This window comes from Typopeltis vanoorti, chromosome 3 (assembly GCF_054136105.1).
Source record: "Typopeltis vanoorti isolate ZY-2024b chromosome 3, IOZ_Tvanoo_1.0, whole genome shotgun sequence".
Classification (NCBI taxonomy): Eukaryota; Metazoa; Arthropoda; class Arachnida; order Uropygi; family Thelyphonidae; genus Typopeltis; species Typopeltis vanoorti.
Window position 1 is genome coordinate 37188796 of NC_143551.1, and position 17239 is coordinate 37206034.

The 17239-nt window shown below is 33.1% G+C and overlaps 2 protein-coding genes across 6 annotated transcripts in view; one reads left to right on the forward strand and one right to left on the reverse strand.

The window, feature by feature from the left end:
• LOC150108054 (E3 ubiquitin-protein ligase MARCHF3-like) overlaps positions 1 to 3011 on the forward strand; it is a 108795-nt gene extending 105784 nt beyond the window's left edge. For both annotated transcript variants that reach the window (XR_016550641.1, XM_090415553.1), the window contains one exon: positions 2609 to 3011. Coding sequence is in view for 1 of the 2 variants with exons in the window: in XM_090415553.1 (XP_090271679.1) it covers positions 2609 to 2645 (37 nt within the window). In the remaining variant the exon portion in view is untranslated. The remainder of the gene's footprint in view (positions 1 to 2608) is intronic.
• Positions 3012 to 3978: 967 nt separating this feature from the next.
• The window catches only part of Klp10A (kinesin-like protein 10A), a 469762-nt gene continuing 456501 nt past the window's right edge, over positions 3979 to 17239 (reverse strand). For all 4 annotated transcript variants that reach the window (XM_090390589.1, XM_090390588.1, XM_090390590.1 and 1 more), the window contains one exon: positions 3979 to 8024. In XM_090390589.1, coding sequence (XP_090246715.1) covers positions 7945 to 8024 — 80 coding nt within the window. In that variant the 3' untranslated portion in view covers positions 3979 to 7944. The remainder of the gene's footprint in view (positions 8025 to 17239) is intronic.

The window sequence follows — 17239 nt, forward strand, 5'->3', positions numbered from 1 at the left end:
AAGAAATCATGGGAATATAATAATGATCTGTAAAAGGCATGACAAGAACATTAGTGTGGCCAATTTTTGCATATGGAAGTGAGACCTGGATATTCAAGAAGAGAGTAAGGCAACAGATAATGGCCTTTGAAATGTGGTGCTATAGGAGAGCTCTGAAAATCCCATGGACAGAACATGTGACAAATACAGATGTCTTACAGAGAATGAGAACACAGATCTTTATTACAGGAAATGATCCAGAGAAAGATGAGATTGGCAGGACATGTATTGAAAGGTTCAACAGGACAGAGGATATTAACAGTTTTAGAAGGAAAAATTATGGGAAAAGGATCAAGAGGCAAAAAACGAAGGACATGGCTTGAAGATATAAGATCATGGACAGGATCACATAGCTATGCAGAAACAAAAAGGAAAGCCACCAACAGAGAGAACTGGAAGGACATGGTGCTGCACCCTCTCACTGAGGAAGCTACATGAAGAAGAAGAAAAAGGCATGACAAGGTGAAAAGAAAAGCTGCTATTCCAAATACTGTAGGGGTAAATGGCACATTATACACTTTTTTTTTTTTTTTTAAATGATCCCATACATGAAAGGTTGCAGGACCTATAATACTACAGTGCCGTGTGTGTGTGTGTGTGTGTGAGGAGGTGGTGGTGGTAAGTGATTAAGGAGAAAGAGGTAGCCTATTAATGTTTCTTAAAAAGTTAGAGGTTGTACTCGGTGGGGAAAAACTGTATGGGGGAGATTGTTCCAAAGAATAGAGGCAGATGGAATGAAGGAAGATGAGAATTTATTCAGTATGTTTGGAGATGGACAGTGTGAATGTTGGCCAGTGGCTGCTCTAATTCTTACATGGTTAAAAGGAAGTGGGGGAATGGCAATGTCCATGAAAATACTTATAGAAAAGATAGAGAGCATCTATGGGAAAGTGACTGAATGGAGCCTATAAGGAAAGGGTCATTATTAAGTGGATTGCCCTCTTATGAATATCATCAATTCTTAGGAAGGTCTTGGGTGCATTACCCCAACCAAATGTGGGAATGATTAGTATTCAAGAACAATACTCGTAAGTCAGCAGCTAGAATTGTTTTATGTGTTTCCACTTTCTCTTTATTATAAAAGAAATAGTCAGTTCTTTTAGTGAGAGACAAAGGAAATTTAAAAATAATATATACTGTATTTACATATAATATTACTGCAGATTTTTCTGTGTTATCTTAAATGGTGTGTGTAAAATGTTTTTGTTTTGCAAGCACTATATACAATTTTTCATTTTTAATAAATTTATCTCCTAAAGAAATAGGCCCACACACACACAGTTAAAGAACATAAACATTACATAAGATTCCTTCTCTTCAAAATCACAGGATTTAGTGAGAATACACAAAACAGTTTCTTCAGCTGTCAATAATGGCCAATAAAATATAAATTTCTTAACTCATACTAGTTTATCTTCTAAAACAAAAAAATAAAATTTTGCACAATCTTTCTTAAAAAAAAAGAACATATTTCTTTCATATCTTCTTTGCAGTATCAGTTCCTTTGCTACTTCTTTAGAATATTAAGATAATTTTAAAGTTCCCAGTTTCCTTGTGGAAGCTTCATCATTATCCTTAAATACAAAAAAGTTCATTTCTTACGGGGTCATCATCAAATTCCTGACATGTACCCTCAAGGGATGTACAGGATATTATGATAGTACTACATGAAGAACTTGCATCATTACTACCTTCCTATCAATAATTTTCCTCAAAGTCAATCTGTTATCTGTCAAGACTCCAACATTATCAGATGTTATATTTCTGTCTTCTAAGGCACTTTTTACTGTATCAATCCACCTATATCTTGGTCTTCCTCTGGGTCTTTTTCCTGCCAACCTGGCAGAGAACACTTGTTTTGCTAATCTTTCCTTTCCCATTCTTCTTAAGTGACCATACCACCTGAGATTAGCACATTCCTGGATGCTAACGTTTTAAATATGACATCTTCATTAATACCATCTGTTCATGCTCCTAATCTTTCTCAGGACTCATATCTTTGGTCAAGTGCTTTATTTCTAACCCAACTCAGTAATAGTAAATAGTAACTAGCTACAGTAATACACCACAGCAAGTTCAAATATGAAAGACTATTCATGGAATCAGCCTCATCCCTTAGGAACATGCCAAACCCCAACAAATTTGGATGCATGAGACTGCCCCAAATTTGGGAAACATATATCAGAAGAACTTCAGCCCAAAGGCCAAGAACACCTAATGTAGCCTGGCAGGGGGGCACCATCAGGACTTTAGGAAAATGGTAGCTTCCTCGCTTTGTTTCTCATTTGCTGTTATGTACTACTTGCTTGTCTTTATCTTAAGTTCCCATGAAGATGGCAACGTGACGTTGCCGAAATATCGGAAAGTACATATTAAAGTTGATTTAATTTATATTTCTAGTGTACGCTGTCAATTCCTTAAGTTAGTTATCGCATTTCTAGCATTTAAAATTTTGAAACCTCTTAAAATAATTTTTTTTTGTTCTTTATTTTACTTTGTTTCAAACTTGTATTGTTTTGTATTAGTATAATCTGAATTATGCAGTTTAATTCAGTACTTTCTTTTCCAGAGGCACCACAAGTCTTTCGCTGCTGGCAACACTGTGAGTTGATCCATATAATAACTGTGAAAATACAAATTTATCACCAACAGATGCTGACACACTACTGGAATTGACAAAGGATTTAAGTCTAATCTCCGTTTTCAAGAAGAAAAGTGTGGTCCAATTTTGGATACATATCTGGAGTGAACATCTGTACCTTATCATTGCCATTCAAAATTTGTTGCCTTTTTCTAGATATTTTTATGGAAAGGGATTTTTTACAATGGTAAATATTAAAATGAAACAATGAAATTGACTCCAAATAGACTCCTGCATGCAAATAGCATGAGTAACACAACTGAAGCAAGAATAGACACATTAGTAGAGAGTGATCAACAACAGAGGTCTCATTAAAATACATTTAAGTAAAGTTGATTTCTGTTTTTTTTTTTTATTATTATTATAATCAGTAAGTAAAACCACTATTTTTAAAAAAGTTTATTATTATGTTACTACAAACTACAGGGCCACAAAAATATTTTAGGATACTTAGGGGGCCGCGACTACTAAAAGGTTAAGAACCACTATCATGTAGGATAGAACTTACGAATGAAAGACGAAAAAAGAAAAATACACCACGGTATAAAATACTTGGTAAGATGATAAAAAATGAATGCAGGAAGGCTAAAAACAAGTGGCTAAATGAAAAATGTAAAGAAATGCATAAATCAATCCAAGCTCTGACAAATAAAAAGACAAATTTCAACCATAATCTTTGTATAAAAAATCAAAATGGAAAAATACTACTAAAACACAAGATATCAAAAAAGATGGAAAGAATATGGAAAAAGAACTATACACCTTAGATTAGCCTTGCTCACACATTCTTGAATGAAAACAATGTCAAGTTCCTTCCTAATGTCTTTATTTTTAATATGATTCTAAAATTGATGCCATCTGTTCAGCCCCCAATTTTTCTAGGAACTTGTATATCTATGGTCTCTAATCTTTGATTAAGCTTTATTTCTGATCCAACCCTCGGATCCATAACTTAAAACAAAACTGATGAACACTGTCTTGTATACTACTAGTTTGGTGTTTTGGCTAATTTCTCTCTTATTCCATAAAAATTTATTCAGCTGGCTACCCACCATACCAACTTTCTTATTCTGTTGTCTATTTCCAGATTTAACTTTCCATCTTCACTAAAAACTGTGCCTAAATAGCTGAATGAGAAAATAGTTTTTGGAACATGTTTTCAATTAGATTTCAGAGATTTTAAACCAAAATTGTTTCCTTTATTTATATATGTGATATTTCAATAAATTACTTATATTCAAAGTATAGTACAGTACAGTTGACTCACTATATAGCAAAGCTATTGGGACCACAGGAATTGTTTGTTAAAGAAATTCACTACAGCAACCTATCTCTTATAACAAAGCATTGTACCTATGGAGATGTAGTCAGGACTTTTTAGTAGTTTGTTATAGTGAAAGTCAACTGTATCTATCTTAGTAGGAATTTCAGTGTCCATCATGAATACTTAGTGATGTAAAAAAAAAAAGATCCCTGATCAGGAAAGCAAATAAAACGTGGTGATAGCCAAATATTATAGACTAATACCTCTAAGTAATCAGACACATCATGCTTTATTTTAGAAATTTATTCACATTTCTCATAAGTAAATTTCAAAATGATTGTTTAAATGATTTTGCACTTTGTTCGTTTTGTGAAATAAGGTGGCAGTTAAAATTGACACTTTTATTCTTCATCTTTCTTAAGTATATGACAATTTTGATTTCAGATCAATATAATTTTTTTTTTTACCTAGTGTAGTTCAAGTTCTAAGCAAACAGATCAAATCTGCACGAGTGATGACACAGGGTATTGGTTGCATTTATTATATACTTTACTACAGGTCAAGTCTTAAGTCCCATGCAAATTCCCTCTGAAGGCACATTTAGATTTCTTTAATGTTAAACTTATGTTACTAGGTTTAATATACAACATTATGATAATTATTTACCTTTTCTCAACCAATATTACTTTCCCTCACAACATCTAAAATTCATAGAAATAAAGTTGCCAGTATATGAATTTCATTGCATTTCTACAAAAAATATTAAGAAATATCACAGTAAAGCATCATCTTCAGCTCATTTGAATTGCAAACTATTAGCTAAACAATAGTTAATATAATTCTTATTTCAAATGGTTAACAAATAAGCATTTGAATAGTTCATGTAATTTATGGAAAACAAGGAAAAGCTATTCTGCTTATGTTTATCAAAACATTGAAAATTTAGCAACATTGACTTGGTAAATTTGATAAAATTCATAAGTTGTTGTTTAGTTATATATTTCTGTAGATGTAGCCAAACAAGCAAACTTACAATTATATTGAATCAAATGTAATGAAAAGAAACACAATCGTAGGTGCTTTTCCTTGATCAGTTCATGACTTTTACCTTTCTTTCTTTTTGAATAAATTCTTTAATAATATATATTTTTGAATATCATTTACAAGCTTTTATGGGGGAGCGAGTTTCAAACTAAAGATATTAAGTTTTCTAAATATCTTATAATTTTAATAATTACATGAACATGCAATTATACAAGGTGTGCCAGAAATATTAAATGGTTAAGAATAATGCTTGTTTTCTATTTATATGTTCTATATAAGCATATGATATGGATCTCCTTGTAAGTATTAATATACATGGTAAGAAGCCATCTGTTGAGGCTCATGAAATTCTGAAGATTAAATAATGCCTTTATGTATTGCCAGCTTCATAGAGCTAAATTTACATGTGTATAAACAGAAAACACCTACTAATGGGTATAGGAATTCAAAATCAATGTGTACTTTCCCCCAAATTTCAAAAGTAAAAGGATTACTTTTATGGAGAATTAGCTGTTCTCTCTTTTGGCAGATCTTCAGCTGTAAGTGATTTGTTCAGGACTGTTCTGTGTGTCACAAAACAGAACAACTCACATACAGAATCACTGTTCATAAAGTCATCTGTCACTCAGAGTCCTTCCAGTAGATATGAATAAAACCAAATGGAAATCATAAAGCATCTAAAGAATAATTGCTTGTCTAAAAAGTTCTGGATTAACTAAGACATGTTTTTTCCAGAGTTCTTAATCAGTATCGATTGTTATGAAGATGCTGAGCAACTTCTACTTCATCTTGTTGATATGTATTTCAGTTACATACACACACACACACAATAAATACAAATAACTTGATCATAGTTGACATAAGCATAATTTTATCATTGAGAACAATTCATATCTCATAAGAGAAGTGCAAAAAGATTTGTCTTTTGGATGTCAAAGCAAATATGAGTTAATGTTAAAATTCTCTCAATTTTAGACCAAGGTTTCTGTAAAAGATTTCTTTCTTCTTCTTCTTTTTAAATTACCTTTCATACATATGCTTTATAAGCGCTAACTTTCCAAGTTATGGAATAACTATTTATTAGAACCTGACCACCACTGCATGCCCTACCTTCACTTATTCTATGCTACTGCATTTTTCATTTCTGTTTTATGAGCAGATCTCAGATAACTTGGAAACAAGGTAAGAAATCAGTTTGCAAATACTATTAGCAGTTATATTATTCCTAGATGATTTTGTCAAACATCAGCTGCATGTGCCTTACAGAAAAAGAAATTTCAAATTTCATAAGTTTTTTTTTTTCCCTTCACAATGTAACACAAAGCATTTGGATTATGTGTGTGTGTGCGTGCGCACATGTGCGTGTGCATTTTCTCCCCCACTCTTTTAAATGCAAAATCTACAGGTCTTAAAAACTTACCTATAGCATATGTACAGGGATACAGAGTAGAGATGACAAAGATAACTTATTTCCTAATACATAAATTTATAAATTACCCACAAATTATAATAAATTAAAGACTAAAAATGATTTTAAAAGTAATTTTCATTTGTCAACAGCTAAAGAAATGCATAACTGACAGAAAAGCTTGCATGAATATAGCTTCTGTATAATTTGGCAAATTTTAAAATGTCATTAGTGACAAAATTAATTTTTTTAAATAATTTATGTAATCCTGTTAAAAGCTCAAGTAAATGTTTGAAATTCAGGAACACCAGCACAATTATCTTTATTCAGTAAAATTTAAAATTAATTCAGTCCACACTGTCCACTGCTTAAAACAGCCCAAAACTTGACATTTCTCAAATTAAGCAACCAGAGTAAAGTTGGCACTCATTCTAAACATCTACAACATGTAAGTAATGACAGTAAAAATTAATAATCTTCTTACAAAATAAGTGATATATATATATATATATTTATATAAATAATAGTCCTGCAAGTCTGGTGATTGTTAAAAAAAAAATCTTAAAAAAAAAAGCGACTATTCAGATGTTTACATAATCTGTAGCAACATTTTCCCTAATTTAGTGAGCTATTTTCAGTAAAACAATGCTTATCACATTATGAAACTGTAGGCGAGAGAGAAAAAAAATACAGAACAAAAACATAATACACAAAGTTTCACACTCAAACACTTTTAAAAATTATTGCTATGCCAATTATAATACAATGGGTGAACTTTGCTTTGCAACTATTTTCATTGCAAAATAATATTAAAAAAAAAAGTTGAAGAAAACCTTTCACATTTTAACCTTTTTTTTTTGTCCTTATTTTGGCAAAGTCAAAATTAGGCATTATATACAATATCTTCCTCCTTGTAAGTATTAATATACACTAATCTCTGTGAAGAGGTGTTATTGTAGATTGATAAACCACTCAGTGTATATGCAGTTCCAACAGCCTTGACAGATTAAGAACTGGTGTTTGAAATTCAATTGAATTCTTTCTAAAAAATCCTACTTTGCACAGCATTTCTGGAATCAAGTTTTGTCAAGCTGATAATCAAAGCTTGGATGCAGGCTGCAGTCACAACTTTCAACTACAGAATTTTTTAGATATAAAATTAACATCAACTTAGAAAATTTAAAGTTATTTATAACGCAATTTGATTTATGTAAATCACTAAAAAAAGGAACAAATAAGTGTTATCACATCTGTACACCCCCAAGTTTAATGTCATTTTTTTTAGCGAATCACTGCAAATGGAACTGCGCTTTCTGTTTTCTTTCTGGTTTACTTTCCAGAAAAAACAAAACTGTGCATATCTTTGTGTGGCATAATCAGATACACATGGACCACTTATGGTGTTCAAAGGCTACATTGCAGCTACTACATAATGAAGCCTGCCTCCTCCAAATGCAACAGGTGTTGCATTTATCCAGCTTTGCTGGTTATGTGCCAGACACCATCTTTAAACTGAAATAACTCGAGTTCTGCAGGCAGCTAAATTTGTTACTTGTTTGGATTTCGCTTGATTGTTTTACTTATTTTTTCTTCTTCAGCTAACTGTTGTCGAAATAAAGTTACTTTTTCTGAAAGAGTAAAAAAAAAAAAAAAAAATTAACTGTAAACAAATGTTATGAAATGATCAGTTGCTAAATCACATTTATAATATTAAGATAAGCATTAAAGAAATTAAATTGCATTCTTTAATATATGCATAAAAGATTTTATATAAATAAATTGTTAAGTAGTATCTTATAATATGGTGCACATTAAATCTTCATTTCTGTAATAAAGTAATAAACCATGGAGATTACCCCAAATATCTACGAGTCGCCCTAGACAGAACTCTCACCTACAAAAAGCGTACAATAACTGGGAAAAAAAAAAGACAATGGTAATATTAGGTTTATTTGTAAGCACACTGCTTAGAAATATCTAATTAAGATAAACAGTGCAAACATAAGTGAAATCAGAAATAACTAAACTAGAAACAATATTATCTCTAAACTGACTGGGGATGCAATACAGAGCCTCCATACTTAGGGTGTCTAGTCTGGGATAGAAGTATTCATGACAAGTTAATAGATATAAAGTGAACTAAACCTTGTATATTATCTTGAATGATCTGAAATCAACTTCTTCACCATGGCTTCCTGTCCTAGTAAGTATTCCCCCATTGGATCTTAGAAGACAGACTGCAACTTTGAAAAAATATAAAAAACTCAAATCTGATCCTACAACTGATCTCAAATAAACTAAACAATCTGTCATGAACCTGACTAAGATTGCATATTCCCTTTTGGTCTGAGGGACAGTTAATTGATCATTAATTAAGAACATTAATTGATCACTTATTGAAGATCCCTGTTCTGAGCCTCCAGGATTTGATATGCCATGTAAACAATGGTCCTCCCTAAACAGGATTAGGATGGGCCATGGAAGGTGTAAATATCTATTTCATAAATGAAAAATTGCCAATCAGCCATATTGTGAATGCTTTGCTCCACAAACCATGTCTCATATAGTGGAGTCTTGTCCAATTTCCTATTTTCTGAGGAGAATAGCAGAATTACATCAGGTTACAAAGGGAGCAGTGCAATGGTTGTCCAATTTAAAACTTGATTTGTAATAGATGTAAATAGCCCTATTTTGCTGTATCTGACCATACAAATAAATAAATAAATTATATGGTGAAATCTAATTTTATTTTCTTTGGCATGGGTAGGAAACCTATGGGGGAAAAATGGGAACAATCAACTCTGAAGAAATAAGGGCACAAAGGTTTTGACTGTGCGTAACTATCACATGTATAATAAATTTAGTTTAATCCTTTATCCAAGTGTGAGCAAACAAAGTTTGCACCTGAAAATATCTTCAGGAATGGGGTAAGGTAGTACAACACTGGAAGGCAACTCATAGCAAAAGTGTACCAAGCTAACATCACTCCTATCTCGGTGTTGTACTACCTTAACCCAGTCCTGAAGATATTTTCAGGTGCAAACTTTGTTTGCTCACATTTGGATAAAGGATTAAACTAAATTAATTATAGTCTAACGAAGTGAAAAATAAGTTTTCAATATCACATGTAGTTATGCCAACCAACAGTGTGAAGTGTGAAAAAAAAAAAGAAAAGACAATGGTAATATTAGGTTTATTTGTAAGCACACTGCTTAGAAATAAGTAAATTAAGATAAACAGTGCAAACATAAGTGAAATCAGGAATAGTACAGTATACTAAGTATAAACTTTGAGGAGGAACTCAGAGATTATCCACATATCAGATTAGATAATGTAACATCACTTAACACTTTACATTGGGATGATTGGAAATCTCTTGCTGCCACCTTAAACTCCTGACAGGGTGAGAGAAAACACTTTGTCCTGCCAAAATTTCATGCTTGCATATTAGCAGACACAGAGCATATCATGATGAGTTCTTCAATTGTGACCAAATCTACATGGCTGGGGGGGGGGGTATTTCAGGATATATTAGATATTAGAAAACAATAATTAAGAAGAATAGTATATTTCATTGCTATATTTGAATTACTAAAAGGTGTAAATATGTGAACCATCCTTAATGAGCCATGCAAGAATGACATGAATTATTAATGGGCATAATTAAAATAAAAAGAAACTTATGAGGAGAGGGATGTTTGCAAAATATAGATAAACTAACAAACTAACCAATAATAAATAGCAGCTTTGTACTATTGGTAGCTCAGTATAACTATAGGGAGAGGCTCATCCAATGAACTAATAATGCTGATCAGGTGTGGCAAGAATGCATGTGGGTTGATGGAGGCAAAAAATCAGCTTGTACAATTTGTTGTACATGTTACAAATATTTATTTCTATTTTGCTTGGTTAAGAATGTTCTTTTATTCACTGATGATTAATATACACTTTTTTTCATAGTAATATATATATAAATAACTTCCAATCATCATCATAATTATCCATCCTTTTTTGAATCCTGAGTTCATTACAGTCCCTGCCCATTTTTTGTCAGCATTTCGTCTATCATATCAATAATAGATACAGTTCTCTTATAATACATACACCTCCAAATCCAAAAATTTGAATAATCAAAGAAAATGTGTTGAACGATTTGAAATTCTAATTTATTGCAAAGAAAATAATTATTAACAAATATGAATTAGAATCACTTAAATTTACAGACTTTGTGGATTATAACCATGTAAACACATAGAAATGTAATATAAATTATAAGAAAACTGTTATTTGAAAACATTCACAAAATTAGAATAATTTTTAACATGGTTCAAAATATTAGAATATTCCAAACTTTTCTGATTGGCTTTGAGGAGAGCATAGAAATGGCATATATTTCAGTAGCTGTGGGACTGACTTACGTGTGTGAGAAATCAGTTGTGCATGGATTTCAGTTAATCATTTGTTAAACATGGGTAGAACGGATGACATGTCGGAAGCTAAGAAGTTTTGTATGGTGTCTTTACACCAGCGTTTCCCAACGTTTTTTGGATCATGCCCTACCTCAACGCTTCAAAGATTTTGATGCCCTCCCCCCAGTCAAGTTCTGAAAAGTATAATATAAATATGTACTTTAAATAAAAAAAGAACATAGGTAAAACTGTTTTTAATTTGACTTTCTTCAATGAATATAAATTTTATATTACACTTTCTATATTATAAAACATAAATCAAACTGAACTTGAGGAAAATAAAATCCAAGTTAATGAGATCCTTGAGCTTGATGTCTGCTGCAAAGAGTTTTTATTTGAGGTACCAATTTAGTCATTTTCAATCTCAAATCCCCATGGTTTGTGATATCCAGATGATTTCTTTTTTTCAGTAGCAAGTCATTTACAGCACTAAAGCCACATTCAACTAAATATGACGGGAAGGGGAACAGTATTTTTTTTTCAAAACTAGTTGAATTTCGGTATTTCGTTTCTGTCAGAAAGCCATGCCATTGTTCCTTTTATGTTAAATAAATTTCTAATAGACTCATCATTTTGCTTTTCTAAGAGTTCTTCTTGATACTGTATTTATGTTGACTGCTGTACTAGTGATGTCAGCTTTTTTTTCTCGGAAAGTCAGGGTTGCAACATTGACAATTCATCGCCGACAATGGTGAGTTTTTTGAGTATATCAGTGATGAGGTGACGAATGCAACGTCATTTTCTAATTGCCCCCCCCCCCCCTGTGGGGCATACGCCTCATGTTGGGAAACACTGCTTTACACAAAGAAGAACCAAACTCAACAGTTTATAGCTAAGGAATTGAAATGTTCCAAGCAAGCATGAGTAGAGCATTCACACAGTATTCTAATAACTGGAGTTTTCAAAATAATCGCTGCAATGGCAGTCGAAAGGGTAATAACTACATCAAGAGATGAGAGGAGATTGAAGAATATTGTGAAGAAAAGCTGCTTCTGAAGTGTAAGGTATTTTCACAAGAGATGGAAAGAACTAGGTGTGAATGTGTCTAAATCTATGACATTGAGACAACTTCACAAATTGGGTTTTAAATCAACCTAAGACAGCGCCACTTACGATTTCCAAACAAAAGGCAGCTAGAGTGCGATGGTGCAAGCAAAGACTGTTGTCAGGTGAAGAAGACTGGAAAAAAAAGTACTTTTTAGTGATGAAAGTATGTTTTATGTGTCCCATTGTCAAGGGATACGTGGTGCCTTCAGAAAGAAGCATTTGATAAAGAATGCATGAAATATTTGGTGAAATTTGCAACCCCTGTCATGGTATGGACTTGTATGAATGCAGAGGGGGGGGGTCCATAGGCTGTGTATCGTGTACAAAAGAGTCAATTCCAAAGTGTACCAAGAAATTCTTGAGCACTTTGTTACCATGTTCGGAAGATTTATGTGATGGTGATTTCCTTTTTCAAGAAGATTCAGCTTCTTGTCACACTTCCAAGAGCGCTACTAGATAGCTCAAAGAAAGGCAAATCAATGTAATTCCTTGGCCAGCACACTGACTAGATTTAAACACCTTGAGAATTTTTGGGGAATTATGTAAGAAACATCTTCAAGAAGTTGCCCCAAGAGACAAAAGTGAACTTGTTTCTAGAGTGCAGACATATGGGCATGTTTTGATAAAAATGACTGAACCGCAAGTAAATAATATGCCCAACTGTTTTCGAATGGTCATTAAAGCTAAGGGGGATGCAACAAAGTACTAATTATCATGTTGTTTCCCTTTGACTGTAATTTCTGTGCATTTATTTTTTGCATTATTCTAATATTTTGAACCACATAAAAAATTATTCTAATTTCGTGAATGTTTTCAGATAACAGTTTTCTGAAATAAAGTGCCAAAAGTTTTGGCGATGCAAAATTATTCAAATTAAGTGGATATCGAATCCAACATTATTTCAAAGCCGAATAGAAAAACTACAAGAGTTTTGTGCTGAATATAGAAACTATAAAAGTTTCTGCAGATCCAAGCATAAGCAAATCTTTCATGACAGGGGAAGCTCGTGGTAAAGGTGGAGTAAGCTCCAATCACTTTCCTTAGTATTTCCCATAATGTAAAGCACATCTCCTTGCGGACATGTATGATATACATTATGGGGGGGGGGGGGTCACTATCCAGACCGGTTTTGATTTTTGTTGAGGTCTTATCAGTGGATAAGTAGACCCAGATCAGTATTTACATCACATTACATTACAACTAGATCCTGGGTATTTACATCTGGGTCTACTTATCCACTGATGAGACCTCAACAAAGATCAAAACCAGTCTGGGGAGTGACTCCCAACCCCATAATGTATAGCATCATACATTATGTGCTTTACATTATGGGAAGTACTAAGGAAAGTGATCAGAGCTTACTCCACCTTTACCATGAGCTGCTCCTGTCATGAAAGATTTGCTTACGCTTGGATCTGTTGAAACATTTATAGTTTCTATATTCGGCATGAAACTCTTGTAGTTTCTCTATTCGGCTTTGAAATAATGTTGGATTCAATATCCACTTAATTTGAATAACAGTTTTCTTATAATTTATATTATATTTTTATGTGTTGACATGGTCATATAATCTTACAAAGTACACAGATTTAGATTATGCTAATTCATATTTGGTAATAATTATTTTCTATGCAATACATTAGAATTGCAAATCATTCAACACATTTTCTTTGATTATTATAATTTTTTGATTAGAAGGTGTAGATGGATTTGTTTCATTTCGAAATAGACAAATTTTACTCACTATCTATTCTTTCAGAAGATTGGAATGGAAATGTTCCTATTTTATCCCCAGCAGACAATAGATTCAAGAAAAAACAAGCAATTTTATTGTATCACTAAATACAGTGCACTATATTCAGCAACAGATGTCTTTAATTACACTAAAAGACAACTGGAATGGCACATCATAATGAAACCCCCCCCCCATCCCCCACAGGTACAATTCTGTATGCATTCAAAACATCTTTATTGTAGGACCAAACACAGTAATCTAATAACTACATTTGTTTTATCCTCTTTCAAATTTTCAGTGGCAGAAAATACACAGTAACAACTGTTTACAATGCAGTCATTGGGTTCAGAAAGCACATCATTTATGTAAAACAAATAAATATTTTGTGTATGTGTAAACTTGAAATCAGTTCTAATTGCATTTGAGTTTTTTGGTATCATTAAGACAGTTCACAAAGTTCTACCAAAAAAAGTAGCAACTAAAATGCTTATATAAGCTTTGTGAAAAGGCACCTGTCCAATGTGGAAGTGACATATATATGGTAAAGCTAGTTCTTTACCATATACAGGTATCCCTTAACGCGAGATTTGATTAACATGCCAAAATTAATTGCAGCAATCTCTTGATATACGTGGCAAGAATTTTGATTAACGCGCCTTTAATCCTGCGGAGCTCGCAGCTGATCTGACAGATACATGCAAAATGTTTAATATAAATATTCTTAAACAAATCAGTGTATAGCTTGGAAGTCATGAGTAGCTGTGCGTTCATATGTTACGAGTGATATTCCGCACTGTTTTTTGCTGTCAGTTTGGTTTAACACGTTATGTAAAGGTTTGTGATATTTGACAGTAAATTGTATCTGAGAGACACCGTGACCTCTGATGTCAGTATAGTATGGTTTATTTTTTTTTTATTCTTTGTTCAATAATTTCTAGATTGTAACTGAAAATAAATAAACCATCATGTATTACTGAAATAGAGAGCCAAAGGCTTATTTATCATACATGTCCTCTAGGAGATGTGCTTTACATTTATGGAATATACTAAGGAAAGTGGTCTGGAGCTTACTCCACCTTTACTACAAGTTGCCCATACGGCTGCTTATGCTTGCATCCGCCGAAACTTTTAGTTTCTATATATTCGGCACGAAACTCTTGTAGTTTCTATATTCAGCTTTGAAATAATGTTGGATTCAATATCCACTTAATTTGTACCATCATGTATTATATTTGCAGTGTTTTTTTCTTTATGTTTAATTGCTTATTTGCCGAGGTCTGGAGAGTCATTTTGCTTGTTATTGTACAATTTATGCCGATAAGAAAAAAACTAAATCTGTTCAAACAACTTTTGATAACTTTCTTGGATAAAAAAATTGCAGTAAATAATGTAGCTACAAGTATTTATTAAACATTTACTTTGCATTCATTTTTTAACTTTCCTGAAAGAGTACCATATAAAACGAATTATTAATACAGTAACCGATTATGGACGAATTGTAATTTTTACCACTGATTATTAGATTTGATTAACGCGATTTTGATATATGCAGTAACATAGAGGGATTAATTAACCGTGTTAATCGACGGATACCTGTATATGGTAAAGCGCAGGCAGTGTCTGACACAAACGTGTTAAATGTGCAGTGTTTCATAGCAGAAACTTAATTGGAGAAGGGGATAAGAGAGACATTACATTGGCTCAGTCATCTAGAGCAGCGTTTCTCAACCTTTCTAAGCCCAAGGACCAGTAAAATGCCTAAAACAATAATACAGACCACTAAGTTATGTACTTTTTTTTAAATGTATGTGGGGATTACCAACATTTACTAATACATATGGAAACATAACTAAGTTGGAAGTAAACGATTAAAAGTGTATCATCACTGAACAGAGTTTTAATTTTTATTAAACAAATAAAGCTATCAGTTTCCGCTTTGCTGTGGGCAAATGAATGGGGATGTCAGCACCATCATGCTGACACCAATCCCCAATCATCTGCCAACAGCAACTTTTATATTTAATATGTTATCCACATTCATCTTCCCAGTCATTAAACCCACTCCACAACCACAACAATTGGTACCATGGACAAATGAATGGGGAATGTCAGCGCCGTCCAACTGATCTTTCATTCATCTGCCCACAACGACTTTTATCCGTAATCTCCATTCATCTACCACAGCAACTTTTATATTTTATATGTTATCCCCTTTCATCTGCCCATACACATGAAGCTAGCCCCACAACAACTTTTATCTTCACGCACCCTCTGATTCAACCTGCGACATGTAAACTGTTCCATTCACTAAGTGCACTGTGAGAGGAAGGGAAAATGTTGTTCTTAACTTACTCCATTCATCATAATACTGAATACGAACTTGACATCCATGGATTTCATCATGGATGACATCCCTTGTCCTGTCCAAACCATCCCCTGCATATACCCAAAAATTTCACTCAGAACATCCCAGAGCCATTAATGTCCCCCATCCACACTTTCTGATTTTGTAAATGGATTAATTCCAAAACCAGTAACCAGAATAATCGGAAACTGTAATAAATAATATGATATAATTATGTTTACTACTTACTTTTAATCAGATGGTTCAGCTTCTCAGCCTTTGCAGAGTTGCTGGATATCTGGTTCAATATTGGTCAGCTTCAGTCGAAGATCGGCACACACACACACACACACACACACACACACACACACACACACACACACACTCTAAGACGATTTCTGTATTTTGTTTTTAGTTAGAGCGATGAAAATCCTTTCTCACAAAGATAGCTTGTAGAAAACTACATGTCGACTTTCAATGCTTCTTCAAATAATTCGGGAAATTCACTTCTAGATCCAAGATCCAAGGCAAGATCCAGAATCGAGCCAACCCAAGATCACGGAATTGGATTTTAAGCCCACTGTCACTTGAAAGCTCAATTAACTGTTCTTTTTTCGATAACGAAAGGTCGTTCTTGTGACGCCTGAAATAGATCTCGAACTCACAGAAATTTCTTATAAAAGTTATTTGGAAAATGTTTCAAAATTCTGTTTCAGAGTTTTGAGGTGGTCACAAACCTTTTCGAGAAACTCAGAACCAACAAAAATATCATTTTCCACTAAAAAGGATTTCAACGTCAGAAAAGGTACAAATTATCTGTCTTTTACATAACTAATGCACAACACCAGTTTGTTTGTTTTTTCCTCGAATGCCTTTATTTTGTCGTAGGCATCAAGAACAGTTAAAGAATTTCCCTGAAGGGAGAGATTTAGTTCATTTAATTTCAAAAAAAATGTCTGAAAGATAGGATAGTGTTGATAATCATGCTTCGTCAACAAGGAGTGATGCAAAATTAGAATTACATTCATTTATAAATAATAAAACTTCGTACCTTACTTGCCCCTGGAAATTCAGCGAATTTCAGAATGAAGCAAAAGTTTTATATATTCACTGTCCATTTCATCGCAGAATACTGAAAACATGCTGTTTAGTGGTCGAGCCTTAATAAAATCAACTAGCTTTACAGCCATTTCTTGACCATAGAAACAACCCCCAACCATGCCTGCCTGTAAGGGCACAAGCTCCATC